The following is a 27,047-nucleotide window of genomic DNA, read 5'->3' on the forward strand; positions in this document are numbered from 1 at the left end:
TATGATCATGGTAAACAGGTGTGCCTTATCCGGAAGGAACGAGGAATCTTTCAAGAATCTCGTCAACGCTCTTTACAAGAGTGTTGGAGCTGTTGAGCAGTTGCTTGATTCCTTCAGGGTACGTACGGACTTGTCAATTAGCTTTGTTAATGTTCTGAAGAGATGAAAAGCTTTTAATCTAACTTTTGTTGCAAATGTCATATGGAAGGTCTTATTTCTTGCTGGTTGTTGGGGCATATGGCTCGAGAGGAATGCAAGGGTGTTTGAGGATAGATTATGCATTGCTGAATAAGTGTGCTATTCACTCAAAAATATGATTTGAGACTGTGCCTTTTTACTCCCTATAATGAGAGGGATTTTGTTTGATGTATTTATGGTGGGATGGGATATTCATGTAAGATTAAATCCTTGATTTACTTGTAAGGGTCGATTTGTAGTGTGTCTCTCTCTCACACTAATACAAATTTATTTTTTATTTGAAAATCGTTGTTTTACCAGTCAAAAAGAAGAAGAAAGATCATTAAGTCTAATTCCAAAATTAAAATCTGTTGTGGTCATGGGTGGGAAGACATGTGGAGGAGAGATTCGTCTAGATTCTGACATAGAGTCTGTTAGGACTGTGACTTTGTTTTGGAATTAAAGTTCCAAGCACAGGCCCTAATAAAACATTAGATGCAAAAGCCAGCGCCCAGCCCACACAGATGTAAACTCAAACGTGCAGGACGAGGTTGTTTGTAAAGGCGATAAGTCTCAACCATGTAATACATTAAAAATTTGTTAAGTTGAGAAATCCAAGATGACGACAAACAAAGTGTAACCTACTCCCATGCTAAATGAATATACATTTCCAACAAGAATGAAGACGAGAATGAGGATGAAGAGCAAAGCGAAGTTTGGGGAAATTATTCAACAGAGGAGAATGATGATCTACAGTTGCGACCGGGAATCTATGATGGAGGTTAACCCCGTGGAATCTGAATTTCTAAAACATATGACGGGACATATAGGATTTCTAAAACACAATAGACTGATGTCCACATTGTGGATTGGGGGCACACAGTCATGTTGCCTATAGGCAGGCCCTTGGGCTTGCTTAAAGGGGAGTCTGGAGAGAGAGCTAGTGGAATGTGAGGTAGGTTTCTTTCAGAACAAGAAAGAGTGGTATTGGCACAATTAATCCCTAGTAGCATTCCTATATACAATATGGTTGCAACTGTCTGATGAAGTGCATTAAGGATGGATAGATTATTGTTAGAAATTCTATTGGGTTGGGGAGTCCAATACAAAGGATGAACGTCACTATGAAGTGCGAGGTCTGTAAATCAAGTGGAGAGGGTAACTAGGGGCTTAGGCCCTAAGAAGCTCAAGGACTTGGTATCTAGCATTTTTATTGAAATTTGCTTGCAGTTGCTCAATCCAAAACCTGAGCAGGCTAAGTTCATCAGAAGGTAGTATAAAGTGATGATGGTAGGTTGGATGAAATGCAAAATCTTGTGCATCGGAGGTTTGGACTGTAAAAATAGTTGGATTTCTGGAGACATTCACGCGATGCTTCTTTCTTGGTAGTGGAGAAGCTAGTTGCCATTTCTTGGAGGGCATACCAAGGTAAGGGTTACATACTTGATTGTTAATGGCCAATTGAGAAATTACTGACCCTGTCAAAACAGTGCCTGAACGATTTGGATTGAGCTTGGAGGACCACGACTTGCCAAGCAATGAAGTCAGAGGGCCAGTTGGTGTCGAAACCAGCTAGAATAAGGAAATATGCTAGATTGTATCTGACTGAAGGAACAGAAGGTGGTGTGGCAAACATGTCTTGGTGCGGCTTAATACGATGGAAAATGGTAAGCCACTGTGATAACAAAGGATTACAATAGAGATGGTATACATAGTTTCTTGTTACTATTTTGTACTTTTAACAGGAAGAATACAGATACCTTCTACGGAAATGCAAGATATCTAAAGAACTGTTGCAGTGACTTCATGGTGTCTTCTTGTTTATATATATACTAAATCGCAGGAAATGTTCAGCAAAGCCACAAATTTTGGTAAGGTTGTTAAAGAGCTTTGGGAGGTGGGCAGGTGGCTGTTATCCAGCTAGTAGTACAGTTTTGGAAGGTGTGCGTGCCTGCACAATTTCTTCTATTCCTTTCTGTTTTTCTTTTCTTTTCGGACTGCACATTGTAGTTCTTTGTCTTGTTTCGTTTTGTACTTCTGGTGGTATCAGGGGAGATGGGGCATGGCCTTGTTCAATTTCCTTCTGGCCTAAGTTCATTGATGCGGTTCCGAAATGGATACGGAGTGTCTGACATGGCGAAATATCAAAAACTAAGGTATATCACACACAATATGTGTCCATGTGTGGCTGACACGGATATGTGGATAGCTATCCGACACAATTTTGTTTTGAAATATGGCGTGTCCATGTAACATAGCATCTGGCTAATTGCATAATTATTAATGTGACCTTTCAGGTTACATTTCTAGATTAAATTTCACTTGTCAAAAAGAAAAAAGTACAGTTACAGAAAACAATAAAGTAATTAAGGTTTGACAGTGAACAATATGTCAGCTACAGAGTTAGAAAAAAGGGTCCTGAGCGACATCTATGAAGCAGGTGGACTTGCCAAGGGAAATATGCTCATTAGACTGAAGAGCTGAGACTCTTAAGGAAGTTTGGCATGGGTTGCAGGCCTGGTATATCTCTGAGAATTAAAGAAGTGGAATGGAGACCTCCAACAGATGACGAAGTCAAATCCAACACGGTGGTTATGCACTTGGGAACCCATGCAGAAGTGGAGCTGGAGTGGTCTTTAGGGACTGTAATTCAAATTGTTTTGGGGCGTAAGCTATTTGGCACTGCTACTAAGTATATTGCTGAGTGCAATGCCGTACTTATTAGCTCTTAAACATACCAGTTAGAAAGGGTGGCAGAAGCTTTGACTCGAGTCAGACTTCATAGCAGCTCGAGAAGTTCAACAGTTGGGTTGAGGCTAATTTTGCTGCTATATGGCTTCAAAGACGGTTGCAACCAGAAGGACAAAAGCGTCATAGACTGTTGCAAGGTCTGATTTCGTAGCAGGATTGGTGAGTCCAGATAGAGTCTACTGTAGATTTGTTTGTGTTCAATTTGTAAGAGATGTTGATTGTGTTTGTGCTTAGCTTAATTGTATGGGTCCATGTCATACATTCTTGTAACATTTATAATTTTTTCTTATATAGTCTATTTACAAAGTGCCACTGTGTTGAAAAACACTGTAGCTATGCTGAAGGTTATAAATTGACTAAATGAGCTGAAGATGGTTTACTGCACAGAGGGAAGTAAGTCTGAGGGGTTCCAGTGGTGACTCCTGGGGTCAATCTGAATCTAACAAATTGTAGCGTGTTACCACAGAATTTACGGGCCTGAGGAACAGTGGAATAATTAAGTTTACTTAGCAATGGGTCTCAGTTTATATTTTATGTAGCTGGAATGTTGTGGGGTGGGGATATCCTGGGCAGCGACTTTGTTCCTCGGTGGTTTGTTATGTGATTATAGTCTCCAATATCTGTAACAGTAACTGATTAATAAACAGTTTGTTTTACTGATTTAAAAAAATAAAATTAAAAAGGAGAGATGAGGGAAAGGATAAGAACTTATGAAGAAGACGACACCTCATAGAATTTCAATTCTTATATATTGACACAAGTCCCTTTAGAATAGGAGCCTGGAAACTTAATGAAAGCCAAAAGCTCGTGCAACTCCAAACGATAATAGCTATTTTGAATAACATAATCACCGGGAGAAAACTGGCCCGTCTTATCTTTTTTTTTTTTTTGGTTCTAAGTTAGCAAATATGTATTAAGTTGTGAAAAAAGTGCAAAATACATTGTAAAGGCAGTTTGGACAAGCCCCTAACCACCTTTAATCAAATCTAAAAAATAAGTTATGTGCACCAATAAACTGTTGTGTATATTATGGGTTCTCAGTTATTAAATTCTCACTTTGAATTCTGCAGGTCAAAGCTGAAACGACTGGATTTTCATGGGTTCTATACCATGATTTTGCAGAAGGGACATGATTTTATATCTGTGGCGACAGTGAGGTGGTCTTCATTATTATTATTATTTTTATTTTATTTTTATATTTTGTTTTACTTACATTCATTACTTTGTTTCTAAGAAATGCTCGTGTCTTCATGACTTTTTCTGAGCAATTTAAATTTGCAGAATTCTTGGAAAAAGGGTTGCAGAGATGCCACTGATTGCCACTTCTTTTCAGTATCGGCATCAGGGTATGTGCCGCCTTCTTGTTCAAGAGCTAGAGAAGGTAAAGTCTATCTGTACCGAATTAGCACTTATCAACGTGTATTTTCTAATCTCTTCAATTTAGGTTGCTTTGTTTTAGTTTCTAATCTAATGTCGCCGTCGCAGATGCTCTCTCAACTAGGTATAGAAAGATTGCTTTTGCCAGCCATTCCACAGTTAATGAAAACTTGGAAAACAAGTTTTGGGTTTACAGAGGTTTCACTTCAGCAAAGGCTAGAACTACTGGGATACCCATTTGTGGGATTCCAAGGTACTACGCTATGTCAAAAATTCCTGACAGAAGCAAGAGAGAAATCATGTGGTAAGTGCAAAATCATGTATTGTAGACATCAGTGAGTCAGTACAGATCTCTGGTCTTCGAATCGGTTACTGTTAGAACAAACTACCCCCCCCCCCCCCTTCCCCCTCCCTTTTATTCAGGCAGACCCCCCATTGTGAAAGAGAAAACAGATTAGAACCTCTCTCTACCATTTTCTATATACATTCACATATCAAAGTTCACTTTGGATTGAATTTTGCAGGAATGTTAAATGAATCAAGGGGGATTGTTAGAGATGTTTCTTTGGTATTTCTCTTTCCACATCTATTTAGCCTAATCCTGGATTTGCTTGAAGTTTTGATTTAGTAACCTTCCCTGCTGTAGGAAAGTCAGCTGACCTATTCTGGACTAGCAGTTTGTGGCCTGTATTACAAGCGTGATCAACTTGAAACAAGTACGGGAAATGGGAATGTGCTTAAGAGGCGTAGTGAATGTATAAAAACATTCAAGTACGTGTACAAGAGAAGAAGAATATTAGCCAGCAAAAATTCAGTTTCCGCCCAAAATTAATTATCTCAATGGTGGAGTATTGGGTCTCCATATTTTCCAGCCACATTCAATCTTTAAGTTATTTTCACTTTTGGCTCCTTCACTTTTTTTGGGAGGGAGGGAGCTGGTCATTGAATCTGAAAATACTTGACCGCTTAAAACCTGTAAAAGGTAAAGCTTGGATTTAACTCTTCAATTTTGATTTGATAATAGGTGTACTCCTAGGCTAATTCTTTTTGTGGGAAGTCGGTGGCATACTATATACTATTTCAGAATGACCTTTTGATTTATGTATGCAAAACATGTTACTGGTCGAATACAACTTTGTTGTCATTGAATATTCTAGTGTCGTTATTCTGGTTTGTCTTTAGATGGCTCTGATTACTCGATCACCTGTTTGGTTTCTACATCAACTTAATATTGGAGTGCCATCTCATGAGTCATGAGGTACTTGAAGCAATAAAAGTTTACATGCTACCGTCTTTTGACACTAAAAAATAAAATGACGCTTGTAACAACCCTGGCCATCGATCTGAACTGTATCTTATGTAGTGATCACTTGGAGAGTAGCCCTTGATCATTTGTTCTTTCATTGCATTGGAATTTTCATTTGTGATTTGCGTTATCATACATAATATATCCAAACTGGAACCTTACAAACATCAATCTTTTTTTTTGTTTAGTAAATTACTATTCTTAGAGTCCAAGTAAATTACTTATAGTATCCTGAAAAAATAAAGTAAATTACTTTTGGTAGGATTCTTGTTAGACAAGGAATCCTCAGTCTACATATGAGAGGGTTATATATAAGAGGGTTTGTAATTGAATATTCAGAGTCTATTATTAAGGGTTTATGAGTTGAGAAGAAATGTTGTGGCTTTCAGGGTTTTACCTTCCATCAAATTAATTGGTGTCTGCTGATTTGTTGATAATGATGACGAGAAATAGAATGCTGAAGAGGAGGAAACTGCTTGTCATTTGGTCTGTTGAAAACAACAAAGTCATCCAGATAAGGTTTTCACGTTTTAAGGTTTGCTCTTCTTCTCCAAGGAGCATCAAAAGTCAAGGTATTTACTTCTCTTTTAGTCAATTTGACAAAATTTGTTAACAAATTTGACAAATTGTGGTTGAAAACAGTACCAACTCTAGGCGGTAGCAAACACTGGTCGCATATGATCTTGGGGCCCTACACATGCGCCAGGTAAGGGTGCGCTCTGGACCATTTAAAAGGCACGCACCAGTTGAAGTGGATCCATTTTCACCAAATGTTTAATTTTCTCCCTTGCTCTAAATAATGGATGAGTTTGATGATATCGAGTGTAACAACCAAGAAGTAGAATGGAATGGTGATGGAGAAGAAGAGAATAGTAGCTGGAATTTAATTTGGGAAAATCTAATCAAACATTTAAACGATGGAGGGGAAAACGATGGTTTTGTCGATTCTATTTGGTTCAATATCAACAAGTCGACTTTCTGGAATGAATATTGTATTAGGTCAACCCTACAAGAATTTCGAGCAGATGAGAGCGTTCTTCCCTCTGTTGGACGTGACTGCTTTTGATAGTACTTGCCTTAGGGTTTCTGGAATCAAGGCTGCATACAAGTCTTTGGGGAGTGAAGCCTGATTGGCTGGTTTAGCTGTGTATTCGGCACTAGATTTCTGAAGATGGTCAAGAGCATGTTCACAAGTATGTGATAGCTTTTTGTATGTATTTTATGGGTGATATTTTCTTCCCAAATGGCCATTGCACGATTCTTCTTGGGTATCTTGCAAATTTTGTGAACTTGAATGAGGTGAATGGGATTGACTTTGGTGGAGCAGTATATTGTCATTTGTTGTGTTCTTTAGACGAGGTTTCTCACAATTGTGTAGGTGTTAGACAACCTCAGTTTGGAGGGTTTTGCTGCTATTTTGGAGATATGTTTTTACGATTACTTTTGTGCTGTAGCTCCCTAACCTAACTCTTTATGATGATGCACACCCTAGACTCAGAAATCGAGCTCATACTAGTGGTGAGAATATGAGATCCATCATTCATTGCATATTGTTCGTTTTCAGATTGAGATCAGAGCAGTGTCTGCTATTGTGTGGAGACCTTGGAGGACTTCTATGCATTTGACAAATCTAGGATGTCTATTTGTGTTGTCGCTGTCTTACAAGAGGATGATATTTTGTCATTGATGAGAAGATGTGGTACTTTGGGGATAGATGTTATGGGCATTCCGCCGGATCTGCCTATTGAAGTAGCTCATGCTAGTGACTTTCAGCAACATGTTATTGATAAGAGTAAACCGTACATTGAGTTGGCCACTGGCAGGAGGTCTAGTTATAGAACAGCGGTATGAGCTGTATTATGCATATATATGTATATATATATATATATATTGGTCAAGTGTATCAGTTGGTTATTTGCTACCAATATTGTATCGATCTAGCAGCATTGATCTAATGACCGGGTTGAGTATCAGACACGAGTATTATATTGGTGAGCCATCACAACCATTATATCTGCCGAGATCGGCCTATGGAGACATTTGTTTTAGCTCTAGACCCACCTCAGTGGCCTTTCTCTTACAGTTTGAGTGATCCTACTGGTCAGACGGTTTATGAGCCTATTCCTTCTATCACTGAGACTCACTTTATACACCTAGAGCCCCGGTTTTCGGTAACCGTTTATCTTGACTATATTTCATTTCCTTTTAAACTAAAATTTTATATGATATTAATTGATAAATTTTACAGGATGAGTTGTGTAGGGGAGGTATGAGACGGGCCTACGTGTAAATGATGGCTTGCGCCTCTTTAGTATTTCGTTATAGTCGTGAGAGAGATACTTTGAGGCTTATACCCAGTCTGAGCGTAGTTACGAAGCGTTAACTGTTGAGAGTGCGTGTTGATAGGTAGACATTGCAAAGACAGATTGATGAGTTAGAGACTCAGTTTGGTTGCACTACAGTACAACCAGGAACTACACACGGGCAAACTTCATGGAGGCGGCGTAGGACTGAGATGTTTATTTTGTATGACTAGACTATGTTGGAACTTTTAATTGTTGGTTATTAATTATGACTATATTTTATCATTACAGTATATGTTGCTTCTTTTGATTACTATGACAGGCTTAGACTATAGGTTGTTTTCTTAGAATATTATGACATATTTTAGGTTGCTTCCTGTGATTAAGACTAAGTGTGTGCTTCGATCTTATTTTTTCTTAAAAATTATTTTCTGAAAAAAAAATTATTTTCTAAAAAATAATTTATTCCAAAAACAATTTTTGAATAAACATGTTTGGTTGAGATTTTTTTTAAAAGCTATTTTTATAAAATCGGCAGATTTCATAATATTTTGATATTTCTGGAAATCGCGGCAATATGTACTATGCACCCGAGCAGTCCATTTGTCTAGAGCGCCAACCCACAATGACCACCAAAAAGTGAAAAACAAAAACAGTTTTTTGTCTTGGCAAACACTTGTAGGAAAAAAACAATTTTTTCGGATCAATAAACATTTTTTGTGTGAAAAACTACTTTCTAATAAAATGGAGACCAAATATGTTTATTTTAAACAAAATAAAGATTTTTCTCTAATAAATGATTATTGCCAATAAATAAATATGATCCAAAAACCCCCTTATATTAGCAAATGAAAATATTTTTCCTTAATTCATTAATTGAACAAAAACTATTACATGTTGGCTCATACATTGACACTATTTGTGCCACCACGATTTTCATATTTTGCTAGAATTGGTGTTTGTTTTAGTTCTAAGACCCTTTTCTCAAAGTGGTACACTATCCAATGTCTTTGCCAAAAGCCTAGTATCAATTTTTTCCTGTCTAAAGTTTTTTCTTCTTCAATCTCAACTTAATTTTCTTCTTCAATGTTTTCTTAAATTTCATCTTTTCTTATTCAATTTCTTTCTTCAATTGAAGTTTCTCTTTTTCACGACCATCTTTTTTGTTACAATTTAGTAAAAGAAGAAAGCATCAAACTTTTAGTAAAAGATTTAGCATTGGCATTAATACCAAAAGTCACTTTTTCTTTCTTGCAGACATCCTTGCTTTGCATTTTCCCAGTTGACCTCTCTAAGGAGCCTTCTGTACTACTAGTCGTACTCAGACTAAATTAAAGTAAATGTGTTGATCATGTAGGTGTTGCAAAACCGTGTACTGAACCAGATGAATCAAAGCATTCGGCGTCTTGATTTTTCTTTCTTTTTTGGCCTTCGCGCGACATTTTCATTTTAAAGTCGAGTTTTTCCCACTTTGTTGTGTCTTTAACTACATTATAGCAATCTTCCCATTTCCATTGAGATTTTGTAAGCGCGCCAAAAGTCTTTATGGCGTCTTCAACCTGCATTGATAATATATATATATATATATATACCATAGATTACTATAGTTTTTATACAATAGTTTATACCACATCCCTCTTCAAGATGAGTTAAGTGCTAATAATTTGTGGATATTATCTACTAACCATTGATAACATCTTTATACACAAATTCGTCTCATTAGAAATCTCTAACCTAGTTAAAAATCATTCTAAATTTTGATTTTTTTAAAACGGTTCAGATTTTACATTTTGCAATCATCTTTTGACATAGTTAAAACATTATCAAATGAGTTGAAAATTTGTAGAGGTAATCTTCATGGTTAGTTGAACACATCCACAAAAAATTAAGTTATAATTAACGTTGTATATAAAGTTGTGAGGCATGATATAAACTATGGTATAAAAAGTATGGTAAACGGAACCTGCTATATATATGAGGGATAGAGCCACATTCATTATGCGCACATTATAGCCACATTTTCGACATACAAATGAATTAAGGCCTAGTTTTTTGTGGAAATGACCTCCCCATTATGAAGACCATTCTCACAAAAAATCATAATATTTGGATGTCTAACCATGTAAAAATTAGTGTTCATTTGTATTCATTTTTTATTTTATTTTATAAAAGATCCATTCATTCATAATCAGGTAACAACAAAGTTTTCATACACTCTTTGACTCGATGAAAGACATTACTAATAGATAAAGGAATCACAATCCCATTACAAGACAAGTTTGTGCCATTTCTATCAGCGTCTGCAAGAAGGTGAGCATGTTGAGTTTCATTCCTAGAGCAAAAAACAATACGACAAAAACCAAAAGACTGCCTGATAAACTGGATCTTTGACCTTAGAGCCTCTAATTCCCAAGAGGAACAAGCAACATGACCATTGACAGCATCAACCATGCTTTTGCAATCTGATGCAAAGACCACCATCTTAATATCCAAATCCAAAGCTTTTTCGAAACCCCACAACAGAGCTAGGAACTCCGTCTCTTCGGGTCCCGATGCTACGCAGTGCTTGCTTCCTGCAAACAAGATATCACAAGACCATTTACAAATGGTAAGTCCAATACCGCCATTGCTTGATATACTCTCATATCCGCCATCAATTGTTAAAAGAAATAACTCTGGCAAAAAGGTTTTTGGAATATAGTATTTACACAGAGGTTTGGGTTTTGATGGTAGGAAAGGAGCTATGTATTGAGCTAAAAGGTTGATCGGGTATTAAGGTTTGTGGCTCTGGTTAAAAGTGATTTTGTTTCTATCCATCCAAATGAAGTAAGATAGATTGGCAAAGTGTGTTAAGTTTTGAATGGTAGTATCTTTGGGTTGAGTTTTCATAGAGATTGTTAGGAAGGTATCCATAAAGGTTGTGTGAGATTGTATACGGAGAGAAAGTGGACTACTGAACCATCTGGGTGCTAGGGAAAGACAAGTGAGAAGAGCATAATCAATGGATTCAGGACCTTGGTTACAGCGAGGACAGATGCCATTGGTAGCCATATGTCGATGAGTTAAGAGTTGCTTAGTGGGGAGAATAGAATGGAGTACTTGCCAAATAAAGAGTTGAATCCTCAGAGGTGATTTTATTTTCCATAGGATATTCCAAACTTTAGTAGGAATTGTAATTATGGAAGGATTGTTAGTATGAAGGTGCATATACCAATTATAAGAGGATTTCATGGTGAATTTACCGTTTTTTTCGATTGTCCAAATCCAAGGTTCAAACTCAGAGTTATGATCTAGTTGAATTTTAAAAATCTCATTTGCAGTTTCTTGAGTGAAAAATGTGTTAATTAGACTGTAGTTCCAAGAATTGTTCAGAATGAGATCAAAAACAAAAATGATGTTCTCATCATTAGGGGGTGGACCCATAGGTTTTTTATAAGGCAGGGAAGGCACCCAATTGTCCTCCTAGATCCTAGTATCTCTGCCATGTTTGATCAGGAGACAAGGAATAAGCTTGATTTCATTTTTGATTTTAATAAGCTTTTTCCACCACGAAGAATAAAAAACTTTGGCTTTAGCATTGAGGAAGTTACATTGAGGGAAATACTTAGTTTTTAAAATATGAACCCAAAACAAATGTGGTTCTGTAATAAGTTTTCAACACAGCTTAGACAGTAAAGCTTTGTTTTGAAAGTAAGAAGATTTAAAGTCCAGGCCACCCAAACATTTTTTAGCACAACATTTTTGCCAACTGATTAAGTGCGCTTTTGAATTACCAATATCATTTTTACCCCTACCAGAAATTAGCTTGGGTTTGATCAATCTCATCACATTCTTGTTCTGTGAAAAGATGGGTTTGCATGTTGTATATAAGAATAGCACTAGTAACACTCTTAATTAGAGTACCTCTACCAGTTTTTGAAATTAAATTTATCTTCCAATTTCATAATTTCGTAGAAATATTTTTGATGATAGTATTAGTATTAAATTTATGAGGTTTTATGGGATTAAAATCCAGACCCAAATATTTATTGTTCTGATTAGACACAGGGATTTTTAACACACGGGCAACAATTTATCGAAGGCGAGGATGTAAATTATGACTAAAAATAATCAATGATTTATTAAAATTTATGCGTTGGCCTGAAAGATTACAATAATCATTCAAACAATCAACAATATTAGTATTATTGGCTCTAACAAAAACAAAGCAATCATCAGCAAACATTAAGTGGGAAATAGGATGTGATTGTTGAGCAATTTTGATGGCATGTAACTTATTAGTGGTCATCATATGATTTATATACCTAGAAAAGTACTTGGTGCAGATGATAAACAGGAAGGGAGACAAAGGGTCTCCCTGACGAATACCTCGGGTAGGCGAGAAGAGTCCAAAAGGAGCTCCATTAAGATTAATAGAGAAGGAAGAACTAGTAATACAGAGTTTTATCTTATCCAGGAAATCCATTTTTCAGAAAAACCAAATTGTTCTAAAATTTTAGTCCATTCTATTTGATCAAATGCTTTATGCATATCCAATTTCACAGCCATACAACCTTGCACACCTTTTTTCTTTTTTAGTCAGTGTAAAATCTCTTGTAGCAAAACAGTATTATCAGTAATTTGACGATTTTTGGCAAAGGAAGATTGAAAGAAAGGGGGATATAATTTTATCTAAAAACGGTTTTAACCGGTTAGCAAGAATTTTTGAAATGATATGATAAATGATATTACACAAACTTATGGGGGGAAAGTTTTTAATATTAATAGGGCTATTGATTTTTGGAATTAAGGTGATATTGGTATGATTGAAACTCTGCAGCATATTGTTATTTGTGAAAAAGTCATTTATTATTTGAAAAATATCTTTTTTTAGGAAGTTCCAATTATCTTGATAAAAGAGTGGAGTGAACCCATTTGAACCCGGGGCTTTACAAGGGTCCATAGCGAAAAGAGCATAATGATTCTCCTCCATGGTTACAGCTTTTATAAGCTCATAGTTATCGTTGTCAGAAATGATTGGACTAATGAAAGGGAGATGAGTAGGAATATTAGGATGTGAAGTAGAGAAAATGGTGGTGAAAAAAGACACAATGTGAGTACCTATCTCAGTTCTTGTGTGATACCATTGATTGTTATCATCTTTTAAAGTTAATATTCGATTAGTACCTCTTCTGGAAATAGCATATTGATGGAAAATTTTTGTATTTTGATCACCTAACGTTAATTTGAGGTATCTAGACTTGTCCCTCCAGTAGGACTCTTGCCTAGTATCTAAGGAGGTTATTTTCGATTAGGTATTATAAGTGGGATTACATAATTGAATTTTAGCAAAATTATTTAAAAGGCTTTGAATCTCATAGTCAATTTTATGAAAATGATCTTTATTCCATTTTAAGAGGAGTTTTTTCATCAAAGTTAAGTTATTATCAAAATCTTGAAACGAAAAATTGTTGTGTTTGCCAGTTGTGCTCAATAAGCTCTTTGTAAGAAGAATCCGTAGCCCATGCTGACTGAAAGAAGAAAGGTTTAGGGACTTTGTTGTGCGTGGGATTTGTGTCTAGGTAGATAAGGCTATGATCGGAATATATGATAGGGAGGGTGGTGTAGAGGGCGGCATTTGAGAATGTTTGTAGGGCTTGTGTATTTAGGTAAGCTTTGTCGAGACGTTCTTTTGTGAGGGTGTGAAGATGTTGATTATTTGTCCAAGTAAAAGTGTTGCCATGGAAGCCTAAGTCTGTAAGATGAGCTTGTTGTAGGAAGGACAGTAACGCGTTTGAGGATGTCGTTTGTTTGAAAGGTTTACCATATTTTTCCCAAGGAGAAAGAATGTTGTTAAAGTCTCCTATTATGCACCAATCAGTGTGAATGTGGGCACATTGTTGTTGGAGATGATTCCAAAATAAGAATCTGTTTCGTGGTTGAGGAGGTGCATATATGAAGGACATTATTAAGGGTTTTGATTGATTATCAGAGATTTTAGTATGTATAATGTTTTAAGAAAGAAAGAGGATATCAATCTTGATCTGACCCGACCAAAGTAACCAAAGACTACCTTTTAAACCAATAGAAGGAACAATGCAATGATGTTGAAAAGGGAGAGTTTTAATTCTAAATTGACTATCTTGCAATGATGCTTTTGTCTCCATGACAAAGCATATATCAAACTTAATCTTAGAATGTTGAGTGAGAAGGTATTTAACAGTGGAGTGTTTACCACTCCCTCTGCAATTCCAAGAACAAATCTTCATGGTGCTGTGGAGGTGGAGGCCAAGGTGAAAGAGAAAAATCTATGTGATTTGAGACTTTAGAAGGTGCAGTAATTTGGGGCACGTGAAATAAAGGATGAGTATATGATAATGAAGGAGAAATGATAGATGTGTGTACCTGGTGAGCCGCTGGATGTTCCGGTTCAAGCACACTCGGGTGGTTATTGGTGTCATTATACATATGAGAAGAACTTGGAGTAGATTCATCAGCAAAGTTCTCATCATCAGAGTCATCCTGCCAGTTGTATGAGAACTCCATAACCAGCGTTTTACTACCAACAGCCGCAGTATCATATAGTAGCTTCCTCTTTTTGATTGGAGGAGAGTACTTAGCAACACACTTTTGATCAATGACATCATCACTTCTAGGACGTTTTTTATCTTTCACTTGGTTTAGGGTATTAGTGGAAGTCATTTTGGGTTTGTCTTTTAAAGGTTTTTGTGGGTGTGTGAGCAGATAGGGACGGTTGGTGTTTTCTAGAATGAAGATTTGCTTTTATGTTTTTTTTCTTCCTATAGTTAGATTTGATCGTCGGCATGTGTAGATACTGGAGCGACTGCGGCTAGATTGAGTTCCAAGAAAGAGAGATCATCTGTAGTCTTTGGGATATTGTGCACACTGTCTCTAATAATACTTTTTCCTTTATCACGTATGCTTGGAATATTGGAAGTCACCACCAAAAGAGATGTGTCCAAGGGATTGCTATCCTGATTGAGTGTACCAGAAGTAATACAGAGACCAGTAGTCTTAGTCTTCGAGATTTCCCATTATACGATCTTGGCTAGGTGGCGGAACCACAATCTCCATGGGAGTAACAATTGATGAGGTGTCGCCCACCTGAATGTTATGTGCCCTAATATTGTCCAAGTGTTGAGGAACCTCTGCATCTGTTAAAAGTTGCATCCTGGAGTCATCATGAGATTCTTTGGTGTTACTTGGACCTGCTTGATCCTTGCTTGGCAAGCAACGGTTGCCACTTGTATAGGAAGGCTGATTTTTCACATCAGCTATGCCACTTGGACTCTGAGTTTGCAGCTGTTGGACTGTTGTGATTGGAAGGTTTTGTATGCCATTGGTTGCTTGAGAAGCCGACCGTGGTGGAGCTGGTGGAATACGATCAATGTGGTAGCCGTAGAGCCAATGACTATATCTTTTATGTCGTGAGTAGCTTTTGGTCCATCTGATGGATGCATGTATTCCACAAGATGAGTTGTTGTGCCCCAGCCGTCCACATTCAAAACAAAACTTCTAATCGTTCGAGCTTAATAGGATGACGTACCAAGTTATGTGCTGGATCCAAAGCTTCAACGTGAGTGGGCAAGCAATCGTTGAAATGTTAATACGTATGCGTAAGTATGAGCCATCACGATTATGATGGTGGCCGGTATCAACCTGTTGAACGGACCCTATGGAAGAGCCTAGTAGTTTGCCAATGGTTGCTGTGAATCTCTCCAAAGGGATTTGATATATCTGAGCCCAGAAATTCAAAGTTTGGAAATTCATTTTGTCTGGAGTTTTCTCCATTTCCCATGCTTTAAAAAGTAAAATATGAAAGTTTTGTGAGCATGTTATAATGTTAGACTTCTTTGAATGAGTTGAATTTTTGTGAGCATGTTCTCCATGGTGGGGAGATCATATCTACAAAAAATCAGCCCTTAATTCAACTTTTAAGTCCATGGTTTTGCTGGATTCATTTACAATGTGGCTACATGATCCGAAACAAGGGGTTTGGGTACAGAAGAAACAAGATGGCACTGATGAGATGAAGGCACACGAAGAGGAGAAGCAAAATGAGCCTAAACAAACAGCAATCCTAATAGAGGGGCCTAATAAGACACATGATGAGATTCATGAAGTGGTAACAATACAAGATGAAAAGGAAGAAGGGTGGGAAACACCTTCAAGGAGGCATAGTGTTAGAGTACGAGAAGAACATAACATGCAATCAGGGGTTACAAAGGAACAAACAAGTGAAATAAGCATGAGCCAAGGAGGGAAAGAGGGTAGTCCAAATGAAAAAAGGAATAAGCCTATTCTTGTTAAAACACATGCATCTGGAAGTGGTTCGGGGATTATAAACAAAACTCAGAAGTTGGGTGAACAAGTTATTGTGGTGAGAAGAGAGAGTAGAAGTAAAGATTTGACCAAGACAGGTCAATTAATACATCCCCACTTGTTGAAATGATACAAATTGGATGTTGTAACATGAGGGGGCTAAATGTGGGATTCAAAAAAGTGGAAGTCAGAGAGATGATCAAGAAACACAAAATTAGCCTCATAGGGATGGTAGAGACAAAAGTGCAGCAACATAACATGGATAAAACTGTTCGAAGGTGCTGCGAGGGATGGAGTGTGGAACATAATTACATGTAGACCAGGGTAAGATTTGGGTATGCTGGGATACAAATATGTGCAAAGGTAGAGTTATGGAGAGGGAGCTGCAACATATAACAGTGGAGGTTACTTTAACTAGTAGCAAGGTGTTTATGACTTCATTTGTATATGCAAGTACTGATTTGGTTACTCGGAGAGAGCTCTGGCACAGGTTGGTTAACTATTCATGTGCGTATCATGGGCCATGGGTGGTATTAGGGGACTTCAACTCAGTTCTGAGCTCAGAAGAGAGAGTGGGAGGGAGACCTACTTGAAGAGAGCTCTGGCACATGTTGGTTAACTATTCATGTGCGTATCATGGGCCATGGGTGGTATTAGGGGACTTCAACTCAGTTCTGAGCTCAGAAGAGAGTGGGATGGAGACCTACTCATCCGATTCATTATACTGATTTTTTGGAATGTGTCACTATGGCGGGCCTCACGGATATGAAATACAAGGGGAATTTCTTAACGTGGAATAACAGGAGAGGTGTTAGAATATGGCGAAAGCTAGATAGAGTTCTAGTAAATTTTGAATTGCAAGATGATTTTGATGAAGAAGAAGCTGAGTTCTTAAACTCGAGCACTATATCAAACCACTCCTCTATGATAACTTACTCTTTGAAACAAACGGGTCAGAATAAAAAGCCTTTTCGGTTCATTAACTTTTGGACTCGAGAGGAGGGATTCTTGGAAACCATCTAGTAGGCTTGGGCAAATGAAGTAGTAGGGGCCATGTATGTCTTCATGAGAAAGATTAAGCTTGTGAAAGGATTGAATGGAATAGAGAGAGAATTGGGAATGTCAAGACAAGAGCTCAAACTAAAAAGGAAGAGATGGATGTCATTCAAACAAAGATGAAAATAGAGCCTTTGAATAGGGTTTGGATTGAGGAAGAGAAAACATGTATTAGAGAGTATGTCAGAGCTGCAAAATCAGAGGAGTGTGTGAGACAGAAATCAAGAGATCAGGTGATCAACTTGGGGGACAACAATACAGAGTACTTTTACAAATCTATCAGAGCAAGGAGATTAATGAATAAAATAACATGTTTGAGGGATGATGAAGGGAATGTAAAAGAGGATGTGGAAGATATAGGCGCTGAATGTATGCAGTTGTACTAGGAGCTCTATTCACCAGATGGGTTGCAGGAACTAGACTTCACTTGTTTCGATACAATAGTCCCTAAAAAAATTATTAGTAATGATACAAGTGAACGGTCAGTGACAGATATCACTAGGGATGAAATAATTGAGGCATTGGCATGTATAGACAGTGATAAGTCCCCAGGAAATGATAGGTTCTCCTCTTTGTTCTTCAAAGCTGCCTGGAGAATTGTGGGTGATGAGTTTGTGAGGGCAGTACAGAATTACTTCAGGTCTAGCAGGATGCTTCGAGAAGTAAATGCTACTTATATCTCTCTAGTCCCAAAGACACAGACCCCTACAAGTTTGAATGACTATACGCCTATTGCTTGTTGCAATATGATGTACAAGTGTATAACTAAGGTTATGACACTGAGAATGAAACATATCATGCATGATGTGGTGTCACTCAACCAATCAGCTTTTTTACCAGGAAGGAGCATACATGATAATATTATATTGTCCCAGGAATTGTTGCACAATTATCACAAAGATGCTTACCCCTCAAGATGTGCGGCTAAGATTGATCTTAAGAAGGCGTATGACTCAGTGAGATGGGAGGTTGTGATTTTTACCCTAAGAAGGATTGGTATACCAGAAAAATTAATAAGTTGGGTGAGAGTGTATGGGAACTGCTTCTTTTTCTTTCATGGTGAATGACACTCCATATGGGTATTTTAAGGGGAAAAGGGGAATAAGGCAAGGGGATCCTATATCACCATACCTATTTGTTTTGGTTATGAAATTGTTCTTTGACTTCTTGACACAGGCAACCACAAGGGGAGAATTTAAATTGCATTATAAATGCAAGGAACCTGTTATTACTCAGCTTTCATTTGCAGATGATCTAATTGCGTTTATGAATGAGGATGTTGCTACAGTTAGAAGCCTAGTAAGCACTTTGGGGAAATTCAGAACTTGTTCTGGACTTGAAGTGAATGTGGGCAAGAGTCAAGTGTTCTTTGCAGGAATGAGTGAGGATATGTGTGAAGAAGCCAAGGGAGTATTACAGTTTCCAGTTTGTACTTTGCTAGTTAAGTATCTTGGGTTACCTCTTATCACAACTAAACTCTCATATGCTGATTGTTTACCTCTGGTTACAAAAGTCGCAAAGAGGATTCAGAGTTGGAAAGGGAAAAGTCTATCATATGCAGGAAGGGCACAGTTAATCAAGGTTGTGCTAAGCAACTTAAACATTTATTGGATCTCTTCATTTATTCTCACTAAAGGAATAGTGGATGAGATTCATAAACTGTTTCGAAATTTCCTATGGAAAGGACCAGATTGTACTACAACACATGCACTCATTGGTTGGAAAGATATTTGTTATCCATATGAAGAGGGGGGCCTGGGCATAAGAAACTTGGAGGTAATGAACAGAGCAGTTGACATGAAACATATATGGAACATTTCCAGTAAGAAAGATACATTATGGGCTCAATGGGTGTGGAAGAATTTAATCAAGACGAAATATTTTTGGGACATGAAAATCCCAAATGATTGCTCATGGAGCTAGAGGTGTATTCTGTAGGGTTGAGATGATGCCAAGACTATAGCATGCTACCAAGTTGGGACTGGAAATGAGATAAGTCTATGGATGGACCATTGGTACGCAATGTGCATTTTGAAAGGTTATTTTTCTCCAGCGCTCACTTATGACTCGAATGCAAGTCTAAATGCAAAGGTATCAAAATTGATTCAGAATAGAGAGTGGCAAGTGCCGCAAACACTCAGAATGCACATGCCAGAGATAATACAACAAGTTGAAGATGAGGTGGAAGTTTTCGGTGGTTCAGATAAAGTGATTTGGTCTGCATCATTGCATGGGGAGTTTTAACTAAAGGAAACATATCACACTCTAAGGAGAAAGAGACAATCAGTTACATGGTGGAGTCTGGTATGGTTTGCAAATAAAATCCTGAGGCATTCGTTTATTTCGTGGATGTTGTTTCAAGATTGTATTAAAACGCTGACTAAATTAAAGGAGCAGAAGGTTGTGGAGTCAAATTTATGTGTTATATGTGACAGAAGGCTGAAACAGAACGTCATCTTTTTATGAATGTTGTTTTGCACAGTACGTGTGGAACAATATGCTCATGAGAGCTGGATATTGGAGAAACACAGAGGCAGACTGGGAAGATGAACTGGAATGGATAATTGGAGTGTGCAAAGGCAAAGGATGCAAGAAAGATGCAATGCGGTTATGTACTAATGCCTTTTTCTATTGGGTATGGCAGGAACGAAATGCAAGGATCTTCGAGAATAAGTACCGCATTACGCAGCAGGTGGTGGAATTGATCATAAAAATGTGAAAATTAAACTGCACAGTATGGAGCTGAAGATGGTGGAAGAGCCCGATAGAATTAGATTCATGGAACTTTGGAATCTAGTCGTGCAAATCATCACTAAGGAACCTATCCTTTGCAAATGGGAAAGAGCAGAAGATGACATCACTATTCTAAACACTGATGGCACGCTACAGGGCATCATAGGAGGGTGGGCAGCAGCACTGCGAGACAATGAAGGGCATGTAAAGGCAGCAGCAAAAGGGCGATCCAGGTTTATCTCTATTGCACTAATAGAACTTGTGGGATTATACAAAGGCTTAAAGCTAGCATAGCAGCATCACATCAGCAGGGTGGAAGCTAGGACTGACTCGACCAATGTCATTTCGTTTGTAAGAAAAAAAAGTAAAGTGCCATGGCCAGCAAGGAAGATTCTAACAGATGTGTTGGAAATTATAGACCAATTGGAAATGTTTTCTATTAAGCATATTTATAGAGAATGTAATAAGTTAACAGATGCTTTAGCTTGTAATAATCCATCTATTAGATTCATTGAAGTTATCCCTAGCTCATTTTCTAAGGATATAAAGAAAATTGTATATGATGATGCTATGGGATAAACTTATATCCGATTGTAACTCACTCTATTATTCTTATTAATGAGAAGGGGTAGGGGACCCCGTTAACAACCTCGCTTGCCAATAAAAAAAAAATAATAATAATGTACATATGTGAAACAAATATTAGGACTGCCACTATGTTTTGCTATGGTTATTCAACAACAATGTTAGGACTGCAACTATGTTGGAAGATCTAAATACGTATGCGAAACAAGTCATAGAGGCGAGTGGGTATCATTTTAGTGTCATATGGACAAAATCTTGTTTTGGCCATATCTTTGTCATTTTAAATCCGTTTTACGAACCGTTTTCACCGCTGTCTTTGTGATTTCAGTGAGCATCCTATGGAACTACTGAAATGTTCAGAACTAGTGCTTTAGTACTATCAATTGGTCGTCCTTTGTTGTGGATCGGTGTACGTCGAGACTTAAAACCTTGACATGTTTGGGCATACCAATCCAACTATAGAACTGGTCATATCGTCTGTCTGGGATTTTGTCTTCATGGATATGACTGTAAGGGGCTTAAAATTTGATGAGCTTTTCTTTAGGTGGAAGACTGCAAGTTTCTTCAGCTGTTCTACTTTGTTTTGTGGGATGTAATGCAAAATCTTTTCTCACACTATTCCTTTTCACAAAACTCTTCCTATAATCAATATATGACTCAATGGTCATTGTTGAATACTTGAGTCAGTAGGTAGTAAAAATTATTAGTTTTGACTTTTGAGTAGATTTAAGGGTTCATCTTTGTTAATATTAATAAGTTTATAAGAAACCATCTTTCCATTATCTACTATGGTTTTTGTTTTTTATATTATTTTTCTCAATGTAGTAAGTGTAGGTCCTATTTGTGGTTTGCAGGTTCCCTTCCTTTTTGGGGTAATTGTATTTGAAAAAGCTACAACTAACGAGTGTTATTCATTGGATATTTAGAAGAACTGGCCGACATCTTTTTCCAGCAGATGCAGAGAAAGGGGAGCCTCCACTGCTTAGACGTATGGTAGATGATCATGGTGACCTACACTTCATGTATGTGAGAGTTGATTGTTTTTGCGATTTTGAAAATGACAATAGTTCAAAAGAAGAGGATAATTAGAAGCTAATAAACCCTCTCTTTTGCGATTCTGAAAATGATTTGTCTTTTTTCGTTTTATTTATTTTTATTTTTTTCTATTCTCCTTTGCATCATAATTTGCTATGCATACGCAACTGCTATTCTAAAATATCAAATTTTGGTCGGACATTGTGGCTGCAATGAAAAGTATGTGGTGGTAGTTTTTGTCTGATCATGTAGTTCTTTCAGTTTTTTGATAATTATTTTGAAAACAAGTGCTAAGCTATATAAACAAAACAGGGTGAGTAACTAGTTCATACATAGTTTACAAACTAGATCAGTTGGTAAACTCTTTGCGGAACTTACCACATATATGGGTTTGAATCCCGCCAGCACTATGACCTGCTCACTTAAGTCACTCTGCTCTCGTTGCATTTATTTTAGATGGGTGAGCTGCTTATGGTGTACATTTCCACACCGTTCCATTTATTTTTTTCCATCTTCTCTCATAATGAAGAACCAACTAGTTGTTCCATTTGACACTTCTAGTACTCTAGTCTTTTTTAATTTTTTGTTGACTATTCTAGTTGTATCTGTCTTACTGTATTCATTACTAACTTATCTTTTTCTTTTCTTTTTTAATCAGATTAATGAGTGCATTATAGTACGTCTCAATATTTTTTTTGTAAAGCTACTTTTCATATCTTTCGGGATGATGAGGATGAATGGAAATGGTGACTTTGAGGTGTAGGATGGTTATGGAAACTTTATTAGGTGATTGGTAGGTTTATGTTGATTGCAGGTGAAAATGTGAAATGACCGAAGAATTAAAATATCAATATTTTGTTTTGTTTTTTAAAAATAACTCTGCCACATTCTATAACCGTAGCAAAAACATCATCTCCCACGGACGCAAACTGTAGGAAAAACTGACCTTTTCCATGGTCGAAAACCGTAGGTAAAACTGGCTTTTTGCCACGGATTATCCAACGATTTCTGCCGTGGCAATACCGACGGCAATAACTGACGCAAATACCATTGCTATTGGTAGGCTTTACCGATTGTCATAGCTATGGGCAAACCATTTGTGACGCACAAAAAGCCCACGGTCCTGGGACGGTCCAAAACCGTGGGAAAAGCCCTTGTAGTGTAAAACCTGTTTTCTTGTAGTGTGTGCGCAGAAAGGAGGGATACGCCCACTCCCAGGTCACTCTAAATTGTGGCCACTCACTCCTCACATCTGGACGGTTCGAGTTAAAACAACCAAATAACAAGGGAGGGTAAAATAATCATTCAACCAACCCTTTGTGTAAATCGCGAAAATTCTCTTTCTCTTCTCCACTTCTCCAACAAACCTCTAAACTCTCTCCACTTCTGAATCATTTTCTACTTCTCAAATAGATTTCAAGCTTCGCTTTGTTCTTCAGGCAAGTAAAAAAATATCGTTTTTTTCTCCAGTACTTAGAATACTTAAAATTTCGTGTTTGATAATCCACTTAGAATTTTGTTTGATAATGCACTTAGAATATTTTATCATTTATGCCATGATGGAGGATTTAGAACTTTTTTTTCCACCAGTGTACTCCTTGAACCTAAGGTTAGTAGGTTAAAGATATGGTAACTGTGAATTTCATTTTGTGCCTGCTAAAGGTCTCTAATTTTGGCTGTTAGAAAGACACACCTTTGATAGAAATATCTCATTAATTCAAAGACGTGGGTTAGTTAGAGTATACTTTCCCATTTAAAAAATGATAATCCAAAAAAGATTTATTTACTGTCAATGTTGTCTGCCTGAAATTGTAGAAAAATATGTATTATTTGTTGAAAGACCTCAATGAGTTGTTCCTGAAGTCTGTAAAATAATTACATGATGCCTTTTTATGTATCAGGTGTAAAATTTGTTTGTTCTGTGTGTTTTGTCTTATTTTTGGTTTTGATTTAGTATGAAGGTATCAAAGAAGTTCATAAAGTTACACTGAGCTATAACTAGTCTAGTTGATATCCATGCGTGTTTTTATTTATATTGAAATTGTTATGATTACACTATCTACTTTGAATTTGATTTCGTATGCATTGTAGTTTTGGTTTTTAAATTAGATTGTACGACTATTTCTAATTGATTATGTTTGGTTTTCATTTTTGTTTTGTCGATGAAACTTGTTTTCATATTATTAGATTGAAACTTTTGGTTACTAATACTTGTTATTTATTACTATTTTTTGTAGCAATAATGGCTCCTTCTCGATCAAATAATGTGAAGAATGTAGCGAAAAACATCTACACAGGTGCTAAGAAATTGTTTAGTGGCGGGAGTAGTAGTTTGGGTTGCGGTGACCCGTCTGAGAAAAAAAGAGAAAGGGGAACCTCGACATCCATTCGTAGAGGGGATCGAAAAGCGGATGATCCCGATCCGAGTAATGTAGGTGTAGGTGATTTAGAGTTAGTAGAGAAAAATAAAAGAATAAGGGGCCGGTCGGGGAAAGAAAAAAGGGCTCCTATTGTTCCGAGTATTGTAGATTTATATGTAGATTTAGATGAGGACGTGAATGTAAATATTGGGGAGAATGTAGATGGTGGTGATAGTGAAGGGGACAAGGAAGAGGAAGATGGTGATGGTGATGGTGATGGTGATGGTGATGAGGATGAGGATGAGGAAGAGGAAGGGGAAGAGGAAGGGGTAGAGGAGGATGGTGAAGAAGAGAGTAATGACGATGATGTTGATGATGGGGAAGAGTCGGGTGACGAGGATGGGGAAGGGGACGAGGAGGATGACGATTTGGAGGAGGATGACGATTCAGAAGAGGATGATGATTCAGAGGAAGTGGTGGAGGAAACAGTGGAAACACCGGTGGAAGTACGTTCAGTTCGAAATATTGTGAGAAAATCCAAGAAAGACAAGGAGTACCAACTAGCTACATATGGTGGTGGGCCTTATAAAGAGCATGGATGTGGAACCGGGTAACTTTTGTATGACTATGTAGTGCACGTGGCTCGCGATGTTTGGGAGGGGCAGGTAATATTAATATCATATAGTATGCACTTAGTACTTTAATTTTTTTTTACGAAACCTTATCCTCATTTATGCTTTGTTGTTTTAGAAGGAGCGCGGAGTTTTAGCGCGTGGTCAACACCTAACCAAGTTAAATCAATGGAATCTGAAGTCAGAATTTAAAAAGTCTCTTAGATTTGAAAACGAGCTTAAAAGGACGGGCTTGTATGATCTCGTGATGAGAATATACGAGCACTAGGATTCTGTGTTGGTCTCTGCGTTTGTGGAGAGGTGGCATCCGGAAACCAACACATTTCATATGCTGTTTGGGGAGATGACTATCACTTTGGATGATGTCTCCCAAATTATAGGAGTCTTGATAAGAGGAAGAGTTGTGCAAGGGAACATTGATTTGAAGTTGGAACATGTTGAGAAACTGCTGAACCGCGCTCTTGATATATCTATGGGAGAAATTAAGGCGGAGTTGCAAACTAGCCACTTCATATAAAAATAAGGTTAGAATTCTTGAAGAGTCACATGGCCGGGAAGGTGCATGAAAGTGATATTAAAGCAAAAAGGAAACCTGTGAAAAAGGCATTGACTTTGAAGGAGGTACAACGTGTTGTCAGAGGTTATTTGTTATTCTTCTTTGGATGTATTCTCTTCCTCGACAAATTTGGGACTGCAGTGCCTGTTTGTTACTTGAGGTTGATGTTGAAGTTTAGCGAGATCAAAGACTATGCCTAGGGTGCAGCAATACTTGCATATTTATACTGTGGTCTTGGGGCTACCATAGGTGCCAAAGTGAAAGGCATTTCAGGCTATTTCACTCTCCTACAGATAAGTCTTTAGTATTTTCGTTTATCTTTTCAATGTTAACCCTTTGTCTATTTATTAGTATTTTAATTGTGTGTGCATATAAATCTAAGCGTGGATCTACGAGTATTTCCCGTGCTTCAAGCCAATCCCAAACCTAGAGTATGAGTTGGCCCACCCTCAATGTCGTAGGCACTCAGTTACCGCTCCGCACTATGCTAACACAAAACATGCATTGCAGTGTTATCGGAAGTTTCTTGATGATACAAATTGTTTCATGATAAGTATATGGGTTTGTTTAATATTTTATTGATTAATTGATCATTGGAGTATGTGATTAATGGTTGATTTTCTCATATGACAGGTTCAATGGTGGCCCTACAACAATGTCAGAGCCACACGCCCGGTGGATGAGATTACTTATTTTGAGGGATTTATATGTTTTCTTGGTGTCGTGGAGCTTTACGCTGTTTGTAGGCCGGTGTGTCAGTTGGGTCACGTGCAGTTTATACCCGCCAATCCTCCACACCCAACTGCCACCACGAGAACTATTTGCGAACGCGGGTACGAGGTGAAATGGAATCTTGCATCAGCATATTGGACCACATGGGAGAATCACGTGATCCAACCCTAAAATCGAGGACCTCCGGCTACTTATCCATGTGAGTGTCAGTTGGGCTACATGAAATGGTATGAAAAAAGTACTCACATTCGAATGATAAATCCTGAGCTTCCAATTTATTTCTCCCTACAGACATTTTCTAGTTCCAGTACTCAGCTGGTGAGTTTTGTGATTTGATAATTATAGTTCCGCTCTTTTAAAACTGTAAATACTAAATTAGTTTTGCATTTTTTTTTTGATAGAGCAACGTCCTCAATGAAACTACTCTCATGCTAGAGAGAGGTTTGCAATTGGGTGGGCCTGCGATTCTCGAGGAATCCAGGACCGAGTTACTCAATGCAGAAAACTTGACCCGGTGCAAGTTTATTGGTGGGCATTACCATTGGGATCGTGTCTAATGGATATACAGTTATTTTTTTTTGTATACCGATTAGGGTTTCGTATATGGATTAGGGTTTAGTGTATGGATTAAGCATTATTGTGTAATTTCATGGATTTGGTGTATGGTTTTGGTTTTGGTGGAAATTTGATGTATACGAATGTATGTAATTTGAAGTTATTTTAATATGAATATGGAATTTTAAGTTGGAATAATTTGTATATTAATTTGAAATTTGGTTATGAACCCTTGGATATGAATATGAATATGAATTTGAATATGGTTTTATATATATGAATATGAATTTGAACTTATGTGCGTATATGAATTTGGTTTGGATATGAAATAAACAAAATCAAATAAATAATTTGTTTGGATTTTGGTCCAGATGTCCTAACCAGGTTGCACAAAAGCATCCAAAACGATCTTAGCAGATCGTTCCTCGAGAGTTTAGGCCTAATCGACCTTTGTAGACCGCTAGGTAGCCCTCCACGACCTCTTCAGACCGCTGGCCTATAGACCTAAACAACCTCATCAGATCATTTAGGTATACACCTGAATGACCTAGCCATGCCGTCCCTATA

General features: G+C 37.5%; 1 protein-coding gene across 19 annotated transcripts in view; it reads left to right on the plus strand.

Moving 5' to 3' along the window:
• Window positions 1-26,675, plus strand: part of LOC147515929 (uncharacterized) — a 35,399-nt gene extending 8,724 nt beyond the window's left edge. Inside the window, exons 6-15 of one of the 19 annotated variants that reach the window (XR_015210838.1) lie at window positions 3,999-4,085; window positions 4,210-4,309; window positions 4,414-4,609; window positions 4,830-4,873; window positions 4,952-5,287; window positions 6,001-6,183; window positions 6,254-6,317; window positions 21,465-21,632; window positions 25,827-26,243; window positions 26,327-26,675. Coding sequence is in view for 3 of the 19 variants with exons in the window: in XM_086588673.1 (XP_086444799.1) it covers window positions 3,999-4,085; window positions 4,210-4,309; window positions 4,414-4,609; window positions 4,830-4,873; window positions 4,952-5,137 (613 nt within the window). In the remaining 16 variants the exon portion in view is untranslated. Of the gene's footprint in view, window positions 1-18; window positions 119-208; window positions 516-2,557; window positions 3,088-3,998; window positions 4,086-4,209; window positions 4,310-4,413; window positions 4,610-4,829; window positions 4,874-4,951; window positions 5,455-6,000; window positions 7,783-7,859; window positions 8,231-9,171; window positions 20,707-21,464; window positions 21,633-22,303; window positions 22,520-23,882; window positions 24,117-25,826; window positions 26,244-26,326 lie in introns of those variants that run through there. The other 18 variants (XR_015210833.1, XR_015210832.1, XR_015210835.1 and 15 more) reach the window with 18 other exon arrangements.
• The last annotated feature ends 372 nt before the right edge of the window (window positions 26,676-27,047 follow it).

This window comes from Coptis chinensis, chromosome 2 (genome assembly GCF_015680905.1).
Source record: "Coptis chinensis isolate HL-2020 chromosome 2, ASM1568090v1, whole genome shotgun sequence".
Lineage (NCBI taxonomy): Eukaryota > Viridiplantae > Streptophyta > Magnoliopsida > Ranunculales > Ranunculaceae > Coptis > Coptis chinensis.